Source organism: Zootoca vivipara, chromosome 7, assembly GCF_963506605.1.
Source record: "Zootoca vivipara chromosome 7, rZooViv1.1, whole genome shotgun sequence".
NCBI classification, from domain to species: domain Eukaryota; kingdom Metazoa; phylum Chordata; class Lepidosauria; order Squamata; family Lacertidae; genus Zootoca; species Zootoca vivipara.
Window position 1 is genome coordinate 19888719 of NC_083282.1, and position 22935 is coordinate 19911653.

Sequence of the window (22935 nt, forward strand, 5' to 3'; positions counted from 1 at the left end):
AGTGAGTCAGTATTTTGTGTGCATTTGTAATGTGATATCTTTGTTGATAACTGCAGACAGCTCAGTCGGTAGAACATGAGACTCTTAATCTCAGGGTCATGGGTTCGAGTCCCACATTGGGCAAAAGATTCATGCATTGCAGGGGGTTGGACTAGATGATCCTCATGGTCCCTTCCAACTCTACAATTCATATGAATTAAAGTATCAGGATGTACTTACAATTCTGTCGTGAATGTACGTAACTTCTTTCAAAGACGAATACTGGCTCTTTTCTCCTACCTGTTCTTGAAGAGGGAGGAAAGATCTACAATATATTTTCTGGATTCATTCAAGCCGTAGTACCCATAGAAAAACAAGCACAAGAAGTAGTAGGGCTGCCCACTTAAGATGATAGATTGGCCATCTGAGTTGTCTTATGGGATTTGTAGTTGTGATAGTGATGCATTTGGTAATGGCGCTAAATATTGTAGCTGGTCAGGGAAATGTGTCAGCAAAAGGCAAGCTTCTGATTCCATGCCACACATTCTCCATCATTGTATTTATCGCTCACACATACAGTGGTACCTTGACTTACGAATTTTTCGACAACCGAATTTTTCGACTTACAAATGGGGGTAATGCTTACGAATGTCTCGACATCCAGGGGAAAACCGCGGCGGTTTTAGATAGGGATTTTTCGACTTACGAATTTTTAGTTAGGGTTGCTTCGACTTACGATTTTTTCCGTTTTCAATGCATTCCTATGGGAAATCGCATTTCCAATGGCGTTTTTCGACTCACGAATTTTTCGACTTACGAAGGTGCCTTCGGAACGGATTAAATTTGTAAGTCGAGGCACCACTGTACATGTCACATTACTCATGAAACCCACAAATGCTAAAACACACACACACACACACACACACACACACACACACTGCAATGCATCACCCAAGGATAAATGTTAACACGAAGCTATCTTTTCTTTAAAAAAAAAAAAAGTATTACCTCACAGAATGTTTGTTGTGCGGGAGGATGGAGAATGTTAGCTGCTTTGAGACTCCTTAGGGTAGTGATAAAGTGGGATATCAAATCCAAACTACTCTTCTTCTTCTTCTTCTTCTTCTTCTTCTTCTTCTTCTTCTTCTTCTTCTTCTTCTTCTTCTTCTTCTTCTTCTTCTTCTTCCCCTTCTCTGTGGTATCAGTGGCAATGAGGTTGCATTTCTGGGGGGTGGCACAGTCACCTGAAGCCCCTCTCTCACTCGCTCTAGCTTAAAGTTGAGAAACAATCTGAACTTGTCCTCTATGACGAGTCTCTTGCCCTGTTGCCCCATACATCTGGGGTGGGACTCGCCTAACTAGCTTCATCAGCTTAAGCGCTGCAGAACAACTTCTGCTTGCTCCATGGGGCTCCCTCCCTCCCCTCCCCATATACCCCCTGAAATTGGATCTGTGGGGTTGGGACAGAACAGCACGTGGAGGGAGGAGAAGGGGGTACCATTCCATCTGGCTTGCACAGACAGCACAATTGGAAGATGTAATGGCATTGCCTCCCATTCCTAGTCTGTGTAACCTTGTTACAATGACTGATTAGCCACAAGAGGACTTTTCATTCCCTCCCCCAATTCATGGAACCTTTGACAATTATCTTAGTCTTGTCTTGAATCTGCTTCACTTGACTCATGCATATATAGGCCCCCTACATTAGCTAGGCACTCATTTGCAAGATGAAGCTTAATGTGATGGTGGGGGACCCCAGGCCAAGTGTGGCCCTTCCTTGACCCTCTCTGTTTGGCCCTCTGGACTCTTCTCTTGCCCCCGGTACATTTGCCTGGCTGGAATGTGTCCTTGAACTGTGATAATTTCCCTTGCTTGCCCAGAAAGGAGGAAGGAGACTTCGGTAGTCCAACCTCCAACTTTCACATGGCTGGAAAGTAACTTACTGTACAAAGGAAAGAGTCACATCCATTGCTTGCCCACCTTTACATCTGGCCCCACATATCACTGGTATGTGGCCCCAGAAGTTTGCCCATGAGGGGATGAAGCAGCCCTTTAGTTGAGAAAAGTTCACCAGCATTTTTATGGCCATTTCCCCTGGGAATAAGTCGCTATTTACAGCCCAAAAGTAATTAAGCAGAAAGTGCTAGATATTTTTATGTGGTGGTATCCAGTTATCTTACAGGATTAATCCCACCTCTGATTTATGCCTGGTTACTGAAAGGTGCAGAGCTAGGAAAGCTGAGGGCATATTGATATTAGCAAGACAAAACGTAGGCGTTTTAACATCTGAAAATGACCACATGAACATTGGCAAATCGGCTGAGAAGGAGGTTTCAGAGTTTATCCTCTTCGCTAAAGGTCGCAAGTTTAAATGCCAGAGATGAACAAAAGTTGCTTTCCCACAGAGAGATGATTCATGGTTGGAATTTTGGCTGTTTTCAGGGAGCTTTTCTTTTATAAAAGAAAGTTCAGTTTTTTAATGCTTTAACGCAAATAACTATCTGGAACAAACATCATAAAACAACAGTGAATGATGCAAAGGGACTTGAACTGTGCAACCTTTATTCTTTTAGATTGTGTTTTCAGTTGCCCTACCCAAAATACTCCAAGTGTTCTTTCTGGGCAGTTAGCCTCCTAACAAATAAATGCTGGGAAATCATTGTAAACAGTTGTTCACATGCACTTTGCAATGTATGAATAAGATAATCTAAAGGAGAAACAAAAGGTTCTTCATTGTATTCCTCAATATAACATATATTTCACCTCTTCATCTTTATTTATATGTGACACAGATTCCCAGCATGTTATTTCAAGAGTTAATGGCTTTCCTCATCAGCAGTATAATCTCAGATCACACTTAATTATACTGGATATCAACTTCCTCACTCTAAGCAGAAATACTCCCCCCCGCCCCATCTTTCTAATCCTGACCTATTCACCAGTTATGTAACCTCCCTGTGGGAGCTTTTCTCTGAGTCAAAGTTTGTGGATAATGCTATTTCTTTTGGCTCACTTCCAGAGTTGTCACACTACGTTCTACTAAGCAAAACTGCAGAGGAAAAAAATTGCTTGTGGGGAAAATCAGTAAAAGTTGGGGGGGGGACAGGAACACGCAGCTACATTATTTTTCATAAATGAAGGAAAAGGCAATGGCCACACAAAGTAACTACTTTTTTTAGATGCATCCTGTTTATATGTGCATCAGTTTACCATATTTATATTTTCATTAGTTCATTTCATGAAAACATTTAAAAGGTTTTTTTAATGAACTTTTAATGACACAACAATTTTTTAATTTTTTTTTACAATTTTGTTGGGGTCACGAAGAGTCGGACACGACTAAACGACTAAACAACAACAACAACAACAACAACAACAACAACAACAACAATGCAGTACAGGCATATGTCATGTTACATCCGCTTCAGGATGCATCTTTTCAGGTTACGGATGTGCCGAAGCGCTAAATTGCGCTTTGCGCATGCACAGAAGCGCCAAATTGCATCAAGCGTGTGCGTAAACGCGGCACTTTAGGATGCAGCCTTTTCATGTTGCGAACGGGCCTCCGGAACGGATCCCGTTCGCAACCAGAGGTACCACTATATATTAGAATTATTATTTTTTTCTGGTTATGATAATCTTTCCCAATCTAACGTCTGAAGAAGCAAGAACATCCAAAAGAGACTTCCAGATAAAATTATTTAAAATAACGTTGTGTATACTATAATGAATGATTTCCAATGCTATGTGTATGTATGTGTAACCAAGTTGAAAGTCCTATTTCTTGGGCAGGGCTCTTAGTGCCCTTTTGTGGGGCTTCCCTTAGAGATGCTCCAGGAGCTTCAGCTACTGCAAAATACAGAGAGTAGGTTTCTGGGAGTAGATTCAGCCTGCAGGGATCATATTACACCAATCTTGAAAGAATTGCATTGGCTGCCAGTTTGCTACTGAGCCAAATACCGAGGCTAATGACATATGAAGCCCCATATACAACTTGGGACCTAAATATTTAAAAGGAGTGTGTCCTTTGATGCTGACCTGCTGCAACCCACTCACTGCTGCTGTGGGGCAATCTGGGAAAGGGCCTTCTCTGTGGTGGCTCCTTGACTATGGATTGCTGTGCCTTCTGAAATATGGCTGGCACTGCCTCTTAGGAGTTTGTGGTGCCAACTGAAGACTTTGTAGGATATTGTCATTGCCTATAACCAAATTGGCTCTGATGATGTTCTTACCTGCCACTGTTTTATGATACTGTGGTTGTTATTTGTGTTTTTAGTTTATTTTACTGTACTCCACCCTGGGGTTGCTGTGCAAAGAAGTCTTAACATATATTTTAAAATAAATAGTTGTTTATACTGTGACTTTGACGTGCATTTTGCTGGTACTAATTTTGCCCTTTTCCCACTGTTAAATAGAAAGCAGTCAATGTTGTGGCTCCAAGGTGACCTCTTCCGATCCAAACAGAAACCAAGATTAGTAGAAGAAGACACCATGAGCAGAATTCTGTCCGGCTTGGATGACATTTCCATCAGTGGGACTTTGAATAAAATAGAAAGTAATTTGGATAAATATGTAGAGGTAAAATTTCACTGGAATTATCTCCTTAATATCCCAAGTAGAAAAGCTGCAATGGAGTAGTTTTTGAAATATAATAATGCTCGATGTACGTCTTTTATCCATCTATCTCACTCTTGTGTGTTCAAAGCACTTCCTAGGTTCTCAAGTAACTTCATATATTTCACTCCTGTAAAAAGTGTTCAATATTATTATTGCTATAGTACACCGGGGTGGGGGTGCGTGTGCAAGAAGACTGAGAGGGAGCATGCCTAAGACTACCTAGTAAGTTCTTAGAATAGATGAAACTCATCAGTGTACTGCTGACAATTAACCCCAAATCCCTAATTGACATCTCCAGTGCCTTTATATTGAAATTAAATAGATTAGGAGACAACACAGTTTCCTGGGGACCCTATCAGCACAAGCGTCATGGGTCCAAGCAGTCTTCCCCCCTAAACTATTTCCTGGAGCAGGCCCCTAGTTATTATGTTACCCCATGATATATATGCTAAGGATTACAGCCAACAAAGTTCTACCCAGAGGAGGCTCATTGGTATTAACAGACCCAAGCTATTTCAACAGGTCTCCTCTGAGTATGACAAACATTAGATACCACCTTCAGTGCCCTCACATTATATCCTGGTCTGTTTTCCTGGTTGTTTCACTGACAGTAAGTTCAGGTTTCCACGCTCAGTCATAACTGGAATACAAGCCAAGATGTTCATTGTGAAGCCAGCATGGAAGAGTGCTTGGCCCCAGCTTGGGAACTACAATTTATGAAGTCAGGAACGATTGTCCAAATGTGTTTCAGTGTTAGCAGAAGCACATTGATTGGCATGCAGGTTAATTGTAAGCTAATTGGTTTTTTCCTCCCTAACAACGCAAGATATGTTGGAATGGAGAGAAAGCAAAATGCGGATGTGGCAACATAAATTCCAACCTTGGTTGTGTTAACTGATGTGATGGCACTACATTGTGCTTTTGGCCTTTGTCCATCTTAGAACCTGGAACAGGATCAATCCAAAGTTACCCAAGGGCAGGTGTAGCTTTGCTTTTATAATTTGAGCTAGAGCAGGCATAGGCAAACTCTGCCCTCCAGATATTTTGGGACTACAACTCCCATGATCCCTAGCTGACCACAGGACTAGTGGTCAGGGATGATGGGAATTGTAGTCCCAAAACAGCTGGAGAGCTGAGTTTGCCTATGCCTGAGCTAGAGTATCTCCTCTTGAACCACTGGTCATCAACTTTTAAATTCCAACCTGCTAGATAAGACGCACTCAGCTCCTTATTATTAGTGTGTGTGAAATATCTCTGTTGTGAAAAGCGCACCCTGGGAGGGGGTTTGTGGGAATTGGCAACTTGAGCCTGTGGCTTATCTGTGCAGTTGATGATGGGCCCAAAACAATATGGCACAAGAAGGAAAGGTATATTGCCTTCAAAGGGCTGGGCCCCAGGTAAAGCAAAACAAACAAAAAAACCCACGATCCTGTTTTGAATCTCCTTAATTTTGTTGAATTGGGCCTATTTTCCAGAATGAATCGGAAGACACTTCAGAGCAGGAAATCAAGAATGGCATGACGCAGGGGGACCAACTTCGTGCCTTAAAATTTCGGAGGCAGCCACGTTCAGCTACAACGGGAACTCTTAGGTGACCAATTCACAGTTCTCGTGTTCGGGGAGCTATGTAGATTAGCAGGTGGTATTCCACCGAATAAAAACAATAAAAACAATTTTAAAAAAAAGATTTGTTACTTTGGACAATAATGCCTATCTAGGGTTTGACAACAACGTTCCAGGGACGTGGGGCAAAAGGCTGGGGGCAGCTCTTTGTCTAAAGATGTTAGTTGTAATGGGAAAAGAGGCTTAAAAGATTTCATAGAAGTCAGATTCTGAGTTAGTTTCATGATGAATGTGGCCCACCCACATTCTAACTCTGCAGCATCTCTCTAGGATTCAGGAAGAGGCGTCTAATCACCTGCTACCTGATCCTCTTTTTTTACTTGAGATGCCAGGGACTGAACCTCGGACCTTGTCCATGAAAGGCTGTGTCTTCCTTCCGAATGTGGTTCTCTGTGCCTTAAGACTGTTGAAGGAGGCCCTGCTTTGGCTGGTCACTATCTGAGGGGCACAGCATGTGGGCATGAGATTGAGGGCTTTCTTAGCGTGCGTGCACACGCCCTGTTAAGCCCCTTCCTCAGGGACATTAGGCAAGATCCCAATCTTCCTGAGCATGGGTATAATGTTTGTTTTTCCTTTCCTTTCCTTTTTGGGAATCAGTTTCCGGATTGGGAGAGAAATGTGGTGAACAGCCTGGTACTTTGTATATTATTAAACTCCTATTTCATCAATATGTAGTATTCTTGTTGGTTCTTTAATTAGATTGTTATACTGTATATATTTTAAGGATTTTAGGTGTGGCTGTATAGTGGGAATACTTTTGATTTAAAATGCCATTGATTTTCTAGGCTTGAAGATACGAAACTGCATGCCAGATCCAGATCCCAGCCTTTCAGGTACTTATTTCCATAGTTTACAGAGAAGCAATTTGGATTATATTTTCACTGACTTTTTGGCAGATCTTGAAACGTCCTGTTTCCCTTTCACCCTCTCACTTAATACTGATTGTCCCTGTGTTAGAGCCGCTTCTCATATCACAAATCTTGTTCAGAGAACTGTTGTTGGAATTCGCTCCCATTACTAGCCCTTTGCAGTGGGACATATTTTATACCTACTTCTCCCTGTGAGCCTGCCGTGGGTATGTTAAATGTCGGGAATGTCCCTTAGCCATTCTTGTGTCTGATTCACAAGTAAATATGTATATAAACCTTTCGTTCTCTTAAAATTATCTCACACTGAAAGTGACTTTGAGCATCATTCCAGCAAGCAAAATGCGTATTCAGAAAGTGGCCCTGACTCATCTGCTTAATGGCTTTAAATGCATTCCTCCACACACAGATAAGTGTGGACTTCTGAATGTGAGTCTTTGCAGTGATGTGGTAATTGAAACCAAATCTGTAAAGCAGGGTTCGCTAATCTGTGGCCCTCCACTTATTATTGGAATACAATTCCCATTATCCCTGATCCCTGGCCATGCTGGCTGGGGCTGGTGGCTGGGAGCTGGGAATGCAGCAACATCTGGAGTGCCAGAGGTTTCCCACCCCAGCTCTGAAGCCTACTCCATGCATTGTAACATATTCACTTGAGTGGCTCTTCATGAGTCAGGTTATCTCTGTGAGTAGTTGGATAACAAAAAAACCCAACATCCTGAAAATTAGGGATGGGGTTGAATTTCCATGGATGCATGCTACATGAATTCTCTGTGTGCCTCTTCATCCAAAAAAAAATATTTTTGGTTTATTTCTTTATAGAAATATTTTATACTCACCCCCCCACCTTTTCAATTCAACAAAAGCACTGGGGGAAATTACAATTTTGCATAAAAAATTGAAACAATACAGCTTTTTTAAAAAAATGTGAAAGCACAGCGGAAACTCAAGTGAATAACAGCAAGTACCTCTTTTTTTCTGGCTCTGAAAAGAGCACAAGAGCAAGCCAGACTTCTCTAGGAAGATAGTAGGTAAGAACCAGCAATCTGCCTAAGTTAACATCTTGGCAGCTTCATTCTGTGAAACTCCTCTGTTGTTGCCAAGCCATCTTAAAGGCAGCCTCATGGAGAGCTCATTACCACTCTTATCATTTTGATGTCATGGCTTGCTGGTCACACAAAGCTGGTAAAATTCATTTCTGGTCACTGTTGCCACCCGGACATCCAAAAAAGCACAGCATCTAAGAGTACATCCAGACTGGGGACCTGAGTCTTCAGGGCACAGCATTTTGCATGGATTGGTCCATATAACAGTCTTCAGTGTTTCCATCTCACTAGGCTAGTTTGTTTGTTTGCTGAGCATCGCTAACCTCAGACAACTAGAGTGGTGTTTCCACTGCCTCCCTGGGATTTGATGGAACTCTGGGAGAAGATAATCTGCATCTTATCAATATACCGGTGTCGCTATATCCCAGATCCCCAGATGACTTCCCCAGTGGTTTCAATCCTACCAATAGGTAGCCTAAGTATTAAGCTTGCATTTCTCAAAATGTTAGTTTAAGCGAGATGCTTCTGTCTGAACGATGAAAACATACTTTTGTTGTTGTTGTTCTTTTTCTTCTTTCAGATTGAATACTGCACCTCTATCTCAGGGATCTGTATCTCCTTTGAAGTCCTCCAAAGTGGCGGTTGCTACATCACCTTCAGCGAAGAGAATAAGCAGAAGTTCTCTGTCCTCCTCAAGCCCAAGTTTTAAAAGGTATGCCTTACTCTATTCTATCTTTTCCTTTGGGGAGTGGGGAGATATAAAGGAAGGGCAATATCAAGTTTTTGGGGGTGGGGTGGGGAATGGATCTCAGTTTCATAGATTCGCATCTTGGTCTTTGTGATTGGACTCCTGATCGTGGTAAATTAGTTTGATAGTCTGGGTAAGTGGCCTTGAGTACTAATGCAACTGTGGCTGTGATACTGAGAGGGCCCTGTATTAAAATATCCACATGCAGGGGTTTCTGCAGAGTTTCCCCCCAGAAGCACTTTTCAGCTGTTTATAGAAACAAGAAATAGATAAATGGCAAATGAGTCAGCTAGGAGCCTGGAAATTCCAAATATCCATGGTCATCTCTTACGCATGGCTTTGGGGGTGGTCTTCACTTACAATTCCAGGCTTTTTGATGGTTGCTTCATCGTTTGCCTTACGGGAGAGAATGAAGCTGTGCATCGCCATCACTTAATTTTGTGACAATGGTTCTTTTGTTGTTTCCTCCCCCTTAGTACCTTTTATAAATGTGCCTTGCATTAACCATCACATTATGTACATTTTTTGTGTATGTGTGTGTGTGTGTGTTTTTACCCCGCATGTGTTTTCCGTTCAGCACTTCCATAAACTCCAGGCTAGCCAGTTCTCTAGGGAACCTGTATGCTGCTTCAGATGATGCCGAGAGCAAACTGACATCATCGTCCTCTAGGACAGGTTATTCTGTAAACCAAATCTGCAGTCACTTGAATGGCAGCACACACCTGCCTGCCAGAAATTACCATGAGCAGAACAACAACATGTACAACAGGAGCGGCAGTAGCACTACCAACCTCAACAGCTATGCCAATTCTCCCAGCGTCCTGACAGACGAGTACAGCACCTACAGATCCTTTATGGGGCTCGCTGCTTCTCCAGCAAGATACCTGAGTCGCTCAATTCCTGTAAGTTCACAGCCAAAGCAGCCCTCCCAGGAACCTGACAGAATCTCCCTTAACCCTGAGCTCTCTCTCTCAAAAGGGTTTCTAACCATTCTAGATCTCCGTTTCTGGTCTTTTTTTCCTACCTAAGACATGCAGATCTTTTCAGCTTTGCCATTTCCTCTAAGCCGAACCGATAAGCTGCTCTTCTGCTTTTTCAGCGTTTGCTCTAAAAAGCAGATTTTTTTAACTCTCTAACATCTTCCATGAGCATATCATTCTTGCATTAATCTATCCATTTCAAATCATTCATAGTAAAACGCTGAAAACCTGAACCTCACCTGACAGTGTGAGGTCTTCCTGAGTCATTAGACGTATTTAAAGGTAGCATAAACATAGTTAAATAGGGCATAGCATTCTCAGCATTATAAAAGAATCAGTCCAATTTGTAAAACAATGTAATGGACTAAAACAATGGAAGTCTTTTACTTGCCCTAAAAGCAAGCTTCCATGCTTTTGTATCTTCTACAACTTTTCTTCTTTATGGTGCCTTTTCCTACGTGTGAATGAAATGCGCAGATAACTTAAGTGCATACTATTAATGTATAGCAGGGGTGGCCAACTTCCAGGAGACTGCGATCTACTCGCAGAGTTATAAACTGGAGGCGATCTACCCCCGTTTTAATGGGGTTCAGGTCAAAGTTGTTGAGCTTTTTCAGAGAGGGGTACAGGGTAAGAACTTCAGGGGCAAGGGGATTACTCGCTCACCAAAATATGGCTGCAAAAACTCCATTCTTCGTTCCACAGAACAGGATAAAATGCAGGGAGGGGAGAGGGGACGGGGGCGGGTGTTCTTAGACAAAAGCAAACGAAAAGGAGCCTGCGATTGACTGCAGCCTCCCGGGGATCAACCACTGGATCCCGATCGACCTGTTGGACATCCCTGATGTATAGTATATGTTTTTTTACATCCCCTAATCTTCCTCAATTTGTACATGCTGCATTAAAAACAACAACCCATTATTTAACCCCCTTGGCCTCTTTCAATACTGTTGAATGATCCAGCACAGCAGTGCTCAGGATCAGACTGTATAATTATTGCAACTATTAGTGAATACTGCAGTCACTGAAGCCAAAACCAGCATCCCTGCAGCTACTTTGATTGGCATGAGTTATCTGTCATAAAGGTCATTTGAGGTTAGTATGGAAGCCTGCTTCCCAAAACTGGGAATTGGGTTTCTTCATATTAATTTGTTCCTGAAAAATTGTGATCATGCTCTTGAGAGCATCTAGCATCTTGCTTCACTTGGGGATAATATTGTAATCCCAGAAGTTTATTGCAAGAAGTGTCTGTGGCAGTTGCCATTTTTTATATATATATAAAAGGTGCATTTGTTTTTACATCGAGTTTCTTGTATCAAAACGTTGTATAAAACACCATAAAATAGCAGCAGTTTTAAGAAGGAAGGCACCATGGCTGAAGCAGACCATTTCTCAGCGCTTTTTCCTGGCATATACTACCTTAAGTTGCAGGTGTTCTAAATTACATTTTGGAATATTATTCTGTAGCAGAGGCTTGCGGTAAATCTCCTGAATGTTTGAGTTTGGTAGAAAGGTGGAAGGGGAAATATCATCCTTTTGTGCAAAGGATGAGAGCTGATATATAAATGTCAGTGAGCTTTAACATACAAGAATGGATCAGACAACTAGTTTGTCACAGTTCACTTACAGTATGATTCCCATGAGTAATGGTGTGCAAGGAGATCTAGTTGGGCCTCTGTACCTGCCATGTTAATGAAAAACAATACAGTTGTGGCTACTCAAAATCATAGTAGCCCTGTTAGGTACATTCATCCTCCACTCTCTGTTTGCCACTAAGTCCAGATTGAGACAAAAGAAAGTTAAGAATTGGATGGGGAGGGGGAAGAGATAGGTCTGAATTGGGCTGCAGGCCATACTGAATGCATTTGATATTAAATTGGGCTATAGGCCATACATACTGCATTTGAAATACTTCATGACAGCTCTTGGCTTTTATATATCTTGCTCAGAAACATCTTTTGTTTAATGCAAATTGATTATATAGTTGGGAATGTCTCTTAATAGCCCTTCCCTTTAGTTGCACAGGAGGCTATAATAGGTAGATTACATTTCATATTGGGGGATCTGCTTAGATTAGTTCTGACTCTACATAGCCTACTTGATAGCATGAAAGCCACTCACTTTAGGGCCTGCACCTTTTGGCAAGAAAGTAAAAAACAAATGTATTGTGTCAAAACGTTGCTCTTAATCATAAGTGCCTTGCTATACTTCTAATCAACGTCACTTAGACTTGGAAATAGCAAGGTTGTTTGGGGGGAAAGTGTAGATGCAACAAATGCACTGCCAACAATTGAGTCCTCCTGAGGTCTGTATACTTTTTTGCTCCCTTCATCTGAGTAAAAGCTGGCTTAGCTCTTCCTTATGAAAGCCTCTGAAAAATCTCAAAAGCATATACAGTAGAACCTCGGGTTATGGCGGGGATCTGTTCCGGAGGCCCCGCCGCAACCCAAAAAAGCAACACAACCCAAAGCACCATGTCTGCGCATGCGCAAACGGTGCGAACCCAGAAGTAACCCGTTCCGGTACTTCCGGGTTTGCGCTTGTCTCAAGCCAAGGGTGACATAAGCCAGAGGCAACGTAACCCGAGGCTCCACTGTGGAAAGTTTTGTTTTGTTTTGTTATAGCTACAAAGAAGATAAGGAAGGCAAGATGGGTGCTTTGAGTTCCAAAATAGGAAAATCTTCCCCAATACGGAGGCTACAAAGCAAAACTTTGACATTTTAATTTTTCACTACTTGTGCCGTATTCAGAAATTTACACCTTGGGTGTATTGCTATGTTCGCTTTTTCTTCTGTCAAATGGGCAGAGACTGGCTCCAGCGCTGAGAATACGCAGCACAAGTCAGGGCTGGTTCAAACATTCAGTGTCTGCACATTTTCTTCACATGGTTATTTACATGGGTACAGCACACAGCCTGCCAGCACCCATTTCCGTGAACACAGATACGGCTTTCTTTCCACCAGTGGCTTTGATTACGGTACTACTGAACAATGGGGACCTTTGGACCATTATAAACCTGCGGAGGCTTGCATACAGCTTTCTCCCTGCTTAGATGTCTTAGTAGTTACTCCTGCAATTGAACGAGGTCTTTTTGGTGTTATCTGTCTTAGCTGGCATGTGGCTGGAATGGTTTCTTCTAACATATTATTTACCTGGAGGTAAGTCCCATTGACTTCACTGGAGCTTACTGCCAGGTAAGTGAGCTTAGGTTTGGGAAGAACAATGAGCAGTGTCGTGGATAATACTTGTGCCAGCTGCAAGAATGAACAGGGTTTCAAAAGTTGTCCTTTGAAATCCACTTTCTCTTCTCAGAGTTCACAGGGCTTTGTTAATACAAATACCGGCATGCAATATACACTTAACTACGGAATGCAGTTTTATGGCTTGCTCTTAACTCTGCTAACTTTCTCCCCCATCCATCTTTGCTGCTTGCAGTACTGTTGATACCCATTTGTACTTCCTCCTGCTCCTTCCCCTTCTCAAAGACGTATGTCTAAAATGTTGCATTGTGCTTTAAAGTGTGCTGCTATTTCACACAAGTTAGCCATGCTACAGTCAGTTCCTGAACAAAGTTAAAACCTGAAGGGCGTTTTTTCATTGTTGAAGCTAAAGTGAATGCAATTAAACTACAATGACTGTAATTTCATCTTTCCACTTTCTTTACGAAGATACATTTTTAGAGGTGATTAAGACTGCATCTTTTGTTTTAAAGCACTTAATGCAAAAGGCAGCGAGAATTCTTAATTGGTAGCAACAATGAAAACGTGGAGTTGGTTTCTGAAGAAACGTCAGCGGCCAAAAAGAATGAAAGAAAAGAAAAACAACACATTTCTATTCTTCATAATTTAACATTCATCTTTAATTACCATAACACAAAAGAAGTTTGTTATAGTAGTTCCATTGGTTTTTGTGGGACACACTATACATTACACGAAAAAGAGTCCTTATTTAAAAGACCCTATTAGCTGAAGTGCTTTCCCAGCCCAATCTTACTGTTAATTTCTGCTGTCTCTGCATGGCTGCAGCCGATACAAAACCACATCAAAATTAGCAGTCCTCAAGGAAGAATGTCCCTTGTGTGTCTGCGTGAGTCTCTCTTCTGGGGTCGCCTCCTTCCTGATAGAAAGGAGGAAAGGCCAGATCAGAGACTCTTGCAGAAACACCAGGAAGTAGATTCCTCTGAGGGTGGGTAATTCTTCCTCTTTCATACTCCAAACACTCAGTGTTTCCCAAACTTGGATACCCAGCTGTTACTGAACTACAGTTCCCATCATCTCTGACCACTGGTCCCGCTAACTAGGGATGATCTGATTTGTAGTCCAAAAACAGGTGGAGACCCAAGTTTGGGAAACACTGCTCTAAATGTAAACTTGCCTGGTTGTAAAGGCCCGAGCGTGCCTCCCATTTTAAATGGGGGTGTGCCTCAGTAGCACACATTTGGGAAACCTGATTTTACCACTTCGCTTTTACTCCTCCATTGTACTGGATTTCTCATAGTGCGAGTGTATTAACTTTGCTTCCTGGCCATATCCTGGATCTCTCTAGTCAGTTTTTTTAAAAAATAATAATAATAATCATAATGACAAGCTTGTTTGATATGGAAAAGTTGATTGTTAATTGAACCTCACTGTGTCTCCTAAATGAATCTTAACACTAGTTTTTGTTTCTCACCTGCACAGTCCCTTCAGTCTGAATATGTTCAGTACTAAAGCCTTGTTGCTTCGGTGAAAGCTGGACAATTCTTAAAATTCGGTTCTCTTCAAGAGGAACAATGTTGAGGGGAAAACAACCAGCCCAAGGGGACAAGACCTCTTCACACATGATTAGCGCTAAAGACACCAAAATCTCTGAATTGCCTAGAGACTTCAGTTAGTGACTACTACGAATGCACTGAAGTTAAAACTTACGACTAGTACAATTTTGTGTATAGATGCAAGATTTTAAAATTGAGAATATTTCTAATGGATTTTAGCAATATATTTGTAATTATGGTTCTCGATAACAGTGTTATTATAATGTGTGTATATAAGTATATATATAAATATATATATATATTGAGTAAAATATTTTGTGTGTGTATATAAATATCTATAAATTGTGTAAACATAGGCTATATTTTGATTTAAGCTTCACTTTTTTAATCCCTCCAAAACTGTGTGTATTTTTAAATGTCTTGTTTTGCATTTCAAACATTAGCCAGCACCCAGAGGAAGCAATGGGTGAAAACCACTGTTGTGCGCACCTGGAGGGGAATGGGTTTGCTGATAAATGGCAGCCCCACCTCAACCTTGTGGGTTGCTGCATCTCAGAGGGCCCTTCAACTTCTGCAGTATGTAACAAGGTGTCAGAAGAGGGGAACTAAAAAATCTATGTGCCTATTTGGAAGCCTCCTGTTCATATCTCTTGAACCTGGCCGTTAAGAACAGAGCTGCTTGCTGATTTTATTTTCATGCACTGTGGCTACAGTATTATAAATAATTTTTACTAGTGGGAAGAAAGTTAATATCAGCCTCATTGCTTTGGCTTTGAAAATGCTAATGTTTGAAATGGACATTTTTCAAAGGGATATAGAATGCCTATGAAGCAGGCCTGTTCTAGCATCCTTAATTAAGTGTCTTTTCCATGGAAAGGGAAAGTAATTTTTAAATAAATAAATAAATAAATAGTATGTTACCTTGTTAACATTTTCAGCCCAATAATTTGTTCTGCAAAGACGTTCTGTTCTTTAGAGCCTTGCCTTTCTGTATATTCCTTTTCTGTATAATTCAGTTCTAGAAACTGTACTGTATCAGAATGCGAAGCCAGGATGAAATATCCATCTGTGTATAGTGAGCAAAGAGTTTGTACATAGCATGGAAGACACTTACTGTCTGAATTTGTAATAGTTGCAAAGATTTTGTTGCTGCATATTTAGACATGGAGGCAGGAGTTGCACATTTCCACTATGGATTGCAGATGCACTGTTAAAACTATGCCCCTCTTTGTGTTTTTCTCCTTCCATGTTCAGCCATGCTGTCCTACTTATTATACCGGTAAATGATGTTGCTTTTTGCCGATGTCTCTTTCCAAGTTCAATTTAATCACGGAACCATTTCAAACAATGCTATTGTAGGGCTTCACCATCACCCTTCAAAAATAGTTCTGGAATAACTGCACTTCCGATATTTCCCGTCTGCAGTATTGTCAGTGTCGCTCAGAGTGCAATAATTGTGAAAGTGAAATGGTAACGTTCATTTCACTTACAATTCATATTATGTGAAGAGGAAACCTCTGCACTCCTTGGTCATGTTCGAACAATCACATCTCAGCTTAGTTGGCCAAGATAAGAACAAAACTTTTGCATTCATATGCAGCCCCATTGCTCATCTCTCTACAGTGCAAACAATCAAACCCAGAAACCTCTTAGCATAATTTCTTTTTTCAGCCAAACCAGAAAACTTATGAGCAATAGTTTCAGAAGAAATTGGGATATTAAATCAAGGTTTGAAGTTGATTTAATTTCCCGACTTGTTGCAAAGCTGGTCACTATAGTTTTCCAATTCTCTTATTTAATCCAAGATACGGTTTTCTAAACCAGGCCACCACTCCAGGAATGTATTTTTTGTCATATCAAGGAAAGATAATTACTGATGAGTTTTTAAAAAATAAATCATTATTTTGAAGGGAAATAGTCCTAATTATGATGGATAAATTCTGCTTGACTGAAGCTGGTTTAATCACTGAATTCAATATTTTTATCATATGTACATAAAATGTACTGTATATGAGTAAGTGATAGGCAGATTCTAAGGTAATTCTACCTCTATAAAGTTTGACATGTATTTTGTTACTAGCTTAGTTACTATAAAGATGTACTATTTTTGCAATGTAGAAATAATAAACGCTAATAGATAATAAAAGTAAAAATTATGCACAACTTAATTTCTTTGTTTTAATCAGGTGCTGGTACACCCAATACTTCAGTTTTGTAAAATGTATTTTGAGGACCCCCCTAGAATCCAAAGCCTCCTCCTCTCAAATTCAAGCCTTCCTTCACATTGGCTGTTAATGTGGATTCTTTTGCTCTTGCAGCTACCCACTCCTCTCGCTTCTCTGTTCTTGAATGCTAGCCTTTCTTGTTCTGGTGCCAACCTTGTCTTAGGGAGCTTCATCAAGGACCCCTTTCAGTCTTCCTGTTCCTGGTCTTGCAATTGAGGCCAGCCTTATTTCTTCCCAACCATGGCCAACATCTCTCCTAAGGCATTAGCATTTGTTTTAAACCATCCTCTCAATCTTGCTGTGCTAAAAAAAACATGTCAGCATCACATACAAAGGTGTCCCCTTGCTCTGTTAGCTGGAAGGTGTTCGACAGACCTACCAGGAGCCTAACCAGGAGCAAGTAGAGCGTGTTTCTTCATAGAGAATAGGAAAACCCTGTATAAGCAGAGCCTGGGGAGTAGCTATTTGGCCTGAAATTAATCAAGAAATGTTAAGAATACACATTTCCACTTCCACTTTTTACTGCTGAATCGGAGCAGACATCAATCAGGACAAAAGCAACTTTTTTGTAGTGTAGATCTGTATATGCACGTTTAAATGGAATTCCCAAACAATGCTCTACCATTTCAGTCTGCTCATAGCAGCCCGGTTCGCATGACAGTATATGGCAAGCCATATTGTGGCTTACAACGACGGTATGGGTACCCAGAGAGCGGCTTGAAGGCTTTCTGCTGCTTCTGCTCGGTCCTTTTTGCTTTCTCAACATACTGAGCTGTGTGAGTGTGGGTGTAGATATTCTCCTAAAATTTTCTAGTGAAAATTAAAGTCCCATTTTTTCCCTCCCCTGTAAAACATTTTATACCACTAAAATGATTTCTCGTCTGACATTTTCCTGCCGTTTAGCGTTACTCCTGTTTCTAATAAAAGGATGCCACTTTTCTGGAAAGAGGTCGCTGTAATGTCGATCCTTCCCTAGATGTTTTATTACAAGCCATTTCATGAACAGCCAGGCCAAGTTCTTCCTTCTCGAATTACCTTTTCGGAGCAAATTCATCCAGGCTTTGGGAAGGAGGCCAGAAGACTTTCGGACCCTGTCCAGGCCTTCACACCTCCTTCCCAGGAGGAAGGTAGCGTGAGGGCTGGGGACAGTGTCAAATGCTGCAGAGAGCTGCCCAAAAAGGCCTGGGGGGGCCCTGCATGTTGGACCATCTAGATCAGGCATCCCCAAACTGTGGCCCTCCAGATTTTTTGGCCTACAACTCCCATGATCCCTAGCTAACAGGACTAGTGGTCGGGGAAGATGGGAATTGTAGTCCAAAACATCTGGAGGGCCGAAGTTTGGGGATGCCTGATCTAGATTTAGGAGTTTCAAACTTTGGGTTTAGATGTTTTCCCCTAGGTGGTCAGCTGGCAGCATAGATGCCATAAATGGCACACAGAGAGATCACAAGTTCCTTGTGGCATAATGCAGCAAGAAGCTGGAGAAACTATGGTTTGTGTTCTCTGGCGCTGGGTTGCTCCCTTGTTTGGTGTGATTTCCGCTTCAATCTGCTAAGGTATGTGAGGCTGTACATACAACTGCAGTATGTGCTGGAGTGGCATGACAGTGTTTTTATACTGCGATCCTCAGAGGAAGGGCAGTATGTAAATTTAATATCATAATAATGCCATTTCCACCACCCCCTCAATAAAAAACAATCGCCTAATGCACACTTCCAGAATGCACAGGCAGCTGCAGACAGACCACTGATACATATATCTCAGCATTGTCCATACTGACTGACAGCAGCTCATCTGGATTTAAGACGGGACATTCCCAGCCCTGCACGGAAACGCTGGGTATTGATGCTGGGACCTTCTGCACGAAAAGCAGGTGCCACAGCCCTTCCAATGACTACTAACTGCATTTCTTCCCCTTTCTGAAAGTGCTCTCTTAAGAAAGGGAACACTTTTTTTTTTAACATGCAAAGAACAGGAATTGCTCTGTGGGGTTTTGTCTTTCGTTCTAAGTGCAGGCTGGCATTTTGGGAAGGGGAAGTTACGGAAGGAGAGGAGGTGGCGGGAGCAGCATGCCAGACTGCTTTGGTCAGGCTAGCACTTCACAGTTTAAATGGTGGCTGTGCTTTTGCACTCATTGCAGTTCTTTTATCTTTCCAAGGCGGCCCAGCAGGGGGGAAAAATGTCCCAATGAATCAAGCTGTTACGCCCGCCTTTTTGAAGTAGCAGACTCGAGCCTGAAAAAGAGAGCTGGCTTAGAGAGGCGGGTTCGAACCATGCTCCTTGTTCCAGTGCAGAGTGGGGGCGGCTTTCAACTTCAAAAGCCATGGGGGGGGGGGAACGACGACAAGAAATTGCCGTTCCCATGATTTGAGTAGCTTTTGTTTCTTTGAAATGGTTTTGCCTGCCCAGAGCCGATTCCCACTTTTTGCATGGCAAGTGGATACAGCGTGGGGAGGCTGTAATCATGTCAGTCTTTGCAGTTGGATAAAGGCTAAGCTGCAGGGGTCAGCAAACTTTTTCAGCAGGGGGCCCAGTCCACTGTCGCTCAGACCTTGTGGGGGGCCGGACTATATTTTGGAGGGGGGGAAATAAACGAATTCCTATGCCCCGCAAATAACCCAGAGATGCATTTTAAATAAAAGCACACATTCTACTCATGTAAAAACACGCTGATTCCCGGACCATCTGTGGGCTGGATTTAGAAGGTGATTGGGCCGGATCTGGCCCTCAGGCCTTAGTTTGCCTACTCATGGGCTAAGGTGTTCGATGGATAGTTTTTTTTATTATACACCATAAATTGTAAAAATGCAAGGAGGTGTGGCAGATGTTCACAGACTACATGGCCCCTTTGACGTGTTTCAGCTGTTTTTACAGCAAAGAAAAACATCTCCACTTTTATAGCATTTAGCTCGACAAACAACACGACTATTATTTGCGGCTGATATCCAAGTCTTGACTTCTATTGCGTATGGGCAGAGGTGTCTGATGATATCAACCATCAGTCACAGCCAGTGGCAGAGTCTGAAGCCTTAATTGTCACTATTTGCGCACCAAATCTCTGGCTCCTCCAGATGTTGTTGGACTCCGACTCCCATCAACCCCTGCTGGCATTGCTTAAAGGTCAGGGATGATGGGAGCTGAAGTCTAACAGCAGGTGGAAGGCCACAAATTCCCCATCCCTGTCCTGAAACAGGTGAGGTAATACAAGCACTTCTTTAAGCATGTGCAGAGTGTTTTTTTCTCTCTCCTCCAAGGAATATCTAGAGCTAGATGCCCCCCCTACCCCAAATACAGGATTGTTTCTATGGACTCTACAGGAGATGGAGATTGATCACATTTTTTTAAAAAAAAATTGTAACAAAAACAACCTGCTTTCTGGTAGAGATAAGGCTGCGAGATTAACCTGCCTTGCTGTTGTACTAGAGGTTTTTAAATTTGCAATTTTGGATTTTGTTTGCTTGTTTAACACAGAGGAGCATACAGGGATGTGAAGGCAGCCATGTATGGGAATTTTTTAATGTTTAATTATGTTTTTGTATATGCTGGAGTGGGCGGGTGCTTTGAATGAGTTTTAAATGTATGGTGTGTACAGATGGGCGGGGTATAAATTTATCATCATCATCATCATTATCATTGCATGTGTGAGCCGGTCCTCAAAAATATACATAAGTGTTCACAAAATATGCCCATAAGTAATAATAATAATAATAATAATAATAATAATAATAATAATAATAAAATTTTATTTATACCCCGCCCTCCCCAGTCAAAAACCGGGCTCAGGCGGACCTCGGCGCTTCAGAGGTGGAGGGAATCGTTCCAGCGAAGCGAAACCTCCTTAAAAGCCCCAAATCGAGCTTTTTGGGGACAGATTTTGCCTGGCGGCGCCAAAAGCGGGCTATCTCCTCCCCGGATCGGCTTGTTTAAGCCCCCGAGAGCGAGGAGGTGAACCGCGGCGGACAGGCTGACATTGCTGCTCTGAGAGTGCGAAGCTGCGAGTCTGGGAAGTGGAGGTGGCCAATTCTTCAAAGAACATTCAGCAAATGAATAGACTGTGAGTAATTTGGATTCTTTGGAATGTAAATTAAGGCAACAATTTGGACCTGGGAGAGAGGGGAAAAGAGGAAGCCACCCCCCCCCCCTACGGTAACATAAGAGACAGTAAACAGAAACCCGAAGCCGTAAACAGAAGATTTCAACTTAAAAGGATTCCTCAAAGGCATCAAAGAGAATCTCCCCTAAATGCAGGGTAAAAGGGGAGAGAGACTGTGGCTGTGATTGCCCTGCAGAAAGAAGTTAAGACTAAGAAAGACCTTTCTGTTCCTCGGGAGCCGGCAGCCCAGACAATCCAGTGAGTTGATCAGGATTTATAGTTAAATTCTATTTCTATCTTTATCTCTGGACTTTTTGGAAATTCTTTTTTGGTTTATATACTTTTGAAATGTGAGTTCGAACTTTATTTTTAAGAATGCAGCCAGCTTGTTAAAATGGAGTCGAGAAAATAGACTGCGATTATATTCCACCCCATGTGACAAGTTTTGACCTTGACAGGACTGAACTATGTCAACAAAAAGGTACCCGCCTGAGTTTCAGCGGACTGTTTTGACCTTAATGTGGGAAGCAAGAATAGAACTATGTCAAGAGGAGACACAACGGCAAGTGTTACAGCAACAATTCCAGATGATTATGGCAGAATATGATTTTGAAACTGAAGAAGACGAATGTGAGAATGACAATGATGAGGACTGTGATGACTTAACACAAAATGAAGCCCATCACGAAAAAAATGATGATTTTACTCTACAAAAAGTTGGATGGAGTGCCTCCCCTTCGAGGGGGGCACGATTGGACTTACTGGAACTCCAGAATGACCACAGGGAAGAAGGAAAAATTAAGCAGAGAAGAGAAGAAGCTCAGGGGTCTGATATGGAGGCCTGGATGGCAAAAGACTGTAAACAGGGGGTGGGGTGAAGGGAAAGTGAAGTTGTGATTGTAAGGATGGGTTAATAGGACTATAACTGGACTGCTGACTATGGAACTTGCTGGATTGGTGGGGTGGAGCCAGTACTCGGGGGGGTGTAAGGTTAGTTTGGGAATAATTATAGGTTTAAAAAGTGAATTGATTCTGGAAAAAGGTGAAAATATGGAGGCCTATAGAGGGGTAAAAATTAGGCACGGGAAGAAAAAATGGGAGTTTGATTTCTCAGTGATTGGACAATAGGCGAAAATGATAATAGTTAGTTTAAAAGTGGTACAAGATATAAAGGTGTATGTTATAAAATATGAATTATGAAACTGTTGAAGATGATAAATAAGGGAGGAAAACCGGGGAAGGGGGGAGGGTGGGGAAGCCCACAAAATATGGTTTAACAATTATGAATTTAACAATTATGATGAATTTTTTTTTGTCTTTTTTCCTTTTTGTCTTTTTTTTTCTTCTCTTTTTTCTCTTTTTCTCTTTTTGTATTTTCTTTTTTTTTTGTATGACAATAGATGGTTGGATGGATGAACTCCTGCGTACTGCCCTGGTTCACTGGAGCTCCCTGGTGGCAGGGGGGGGCTTCGGGGGCAGGGGAGGGGGAGGAGGACAGAAACCCAATCATAAAATGGACCACTTCTGACTGTTCACCTGCGTGGGATACTTCTGTGGCAGGGGAGGACCCATGGAGGGGGGTGGGAAGAAGGTGGAAAAGGTGTATATGTATGTACCATCTTTTGTAATTTGTAAAATCAATAAAAATTATGTTTAAAAAAAAAAACAAAAACCGGGCTCAGGGCGGCTGACACCAACAGAATTACAATAAAACATAAAAACAATTAATTAAAATACAGATTAAAATACAGTATTAAAATTTAAAGTGCAGCCTCATTTCAAGTAGTCCATAAATCCAAGCCATGAGGGAGGAAAACACAGGGGTCAAGCTGAGTCTAACCCAAAGGCCAGGCGGAACAGCTCTGTCTTGCAGGCCCTGCGGAAAGATGACAAATCCCGCAAGGCCCTGGTCTCCTGGGAAAGAGCGTTCCACCAAGTTGGGGCCAGTACTGAAAAGGCCCTGGCTCTAGTAGAGGCCAATCTAGCCATTTTATGACTCGGGATC

General features: G+C 41.9%; 1 protein-coding gene across 4 annotated transcripts in view; it reads left to right on the forward strand.

The window, feature by feature from the left end:
* The window catches only part of CDC14A (cell division cycle 14A), a 55453-nt gene extending 37893 nt beyond the window's left edge, over positions 1–17560 (forward strand). The window contains exons 11-16 of one of the 4 annotated variants that reach the window (XM_035121739.2): positions 4395–4557; positions 6072–6187; positions 7005–7052; positions 8712–8843; positions 9457–9781; positions 14539–17560. In XM_035121739.2, the coding sequence (XP_034977630.2) occupies positions 4395–4557; positions 6072–6187; positions 7005–7052; positions 8712–8843; positions 9457–9781; positions 14539–14568 (814 nt within the window). In that variant the 3' untranslated portion in view covers positions 14569–17560. Of the gene's footprint in view, positions 1–4394; positions 4558–6071; positions 6188–7004; positions 7053–8422; positions 8602–8711; positions 8849–9456; positions 9782–14538 lie in introns of those variants that run through there. The other 3 variants (XM_035121740.2, XR_009557871.1, XM_035121741.2) reach the window with 3 other exon arrangements.
* The last annotated feature ends 5375 nt before the right edge of the window (positions 17561–22935 follow it).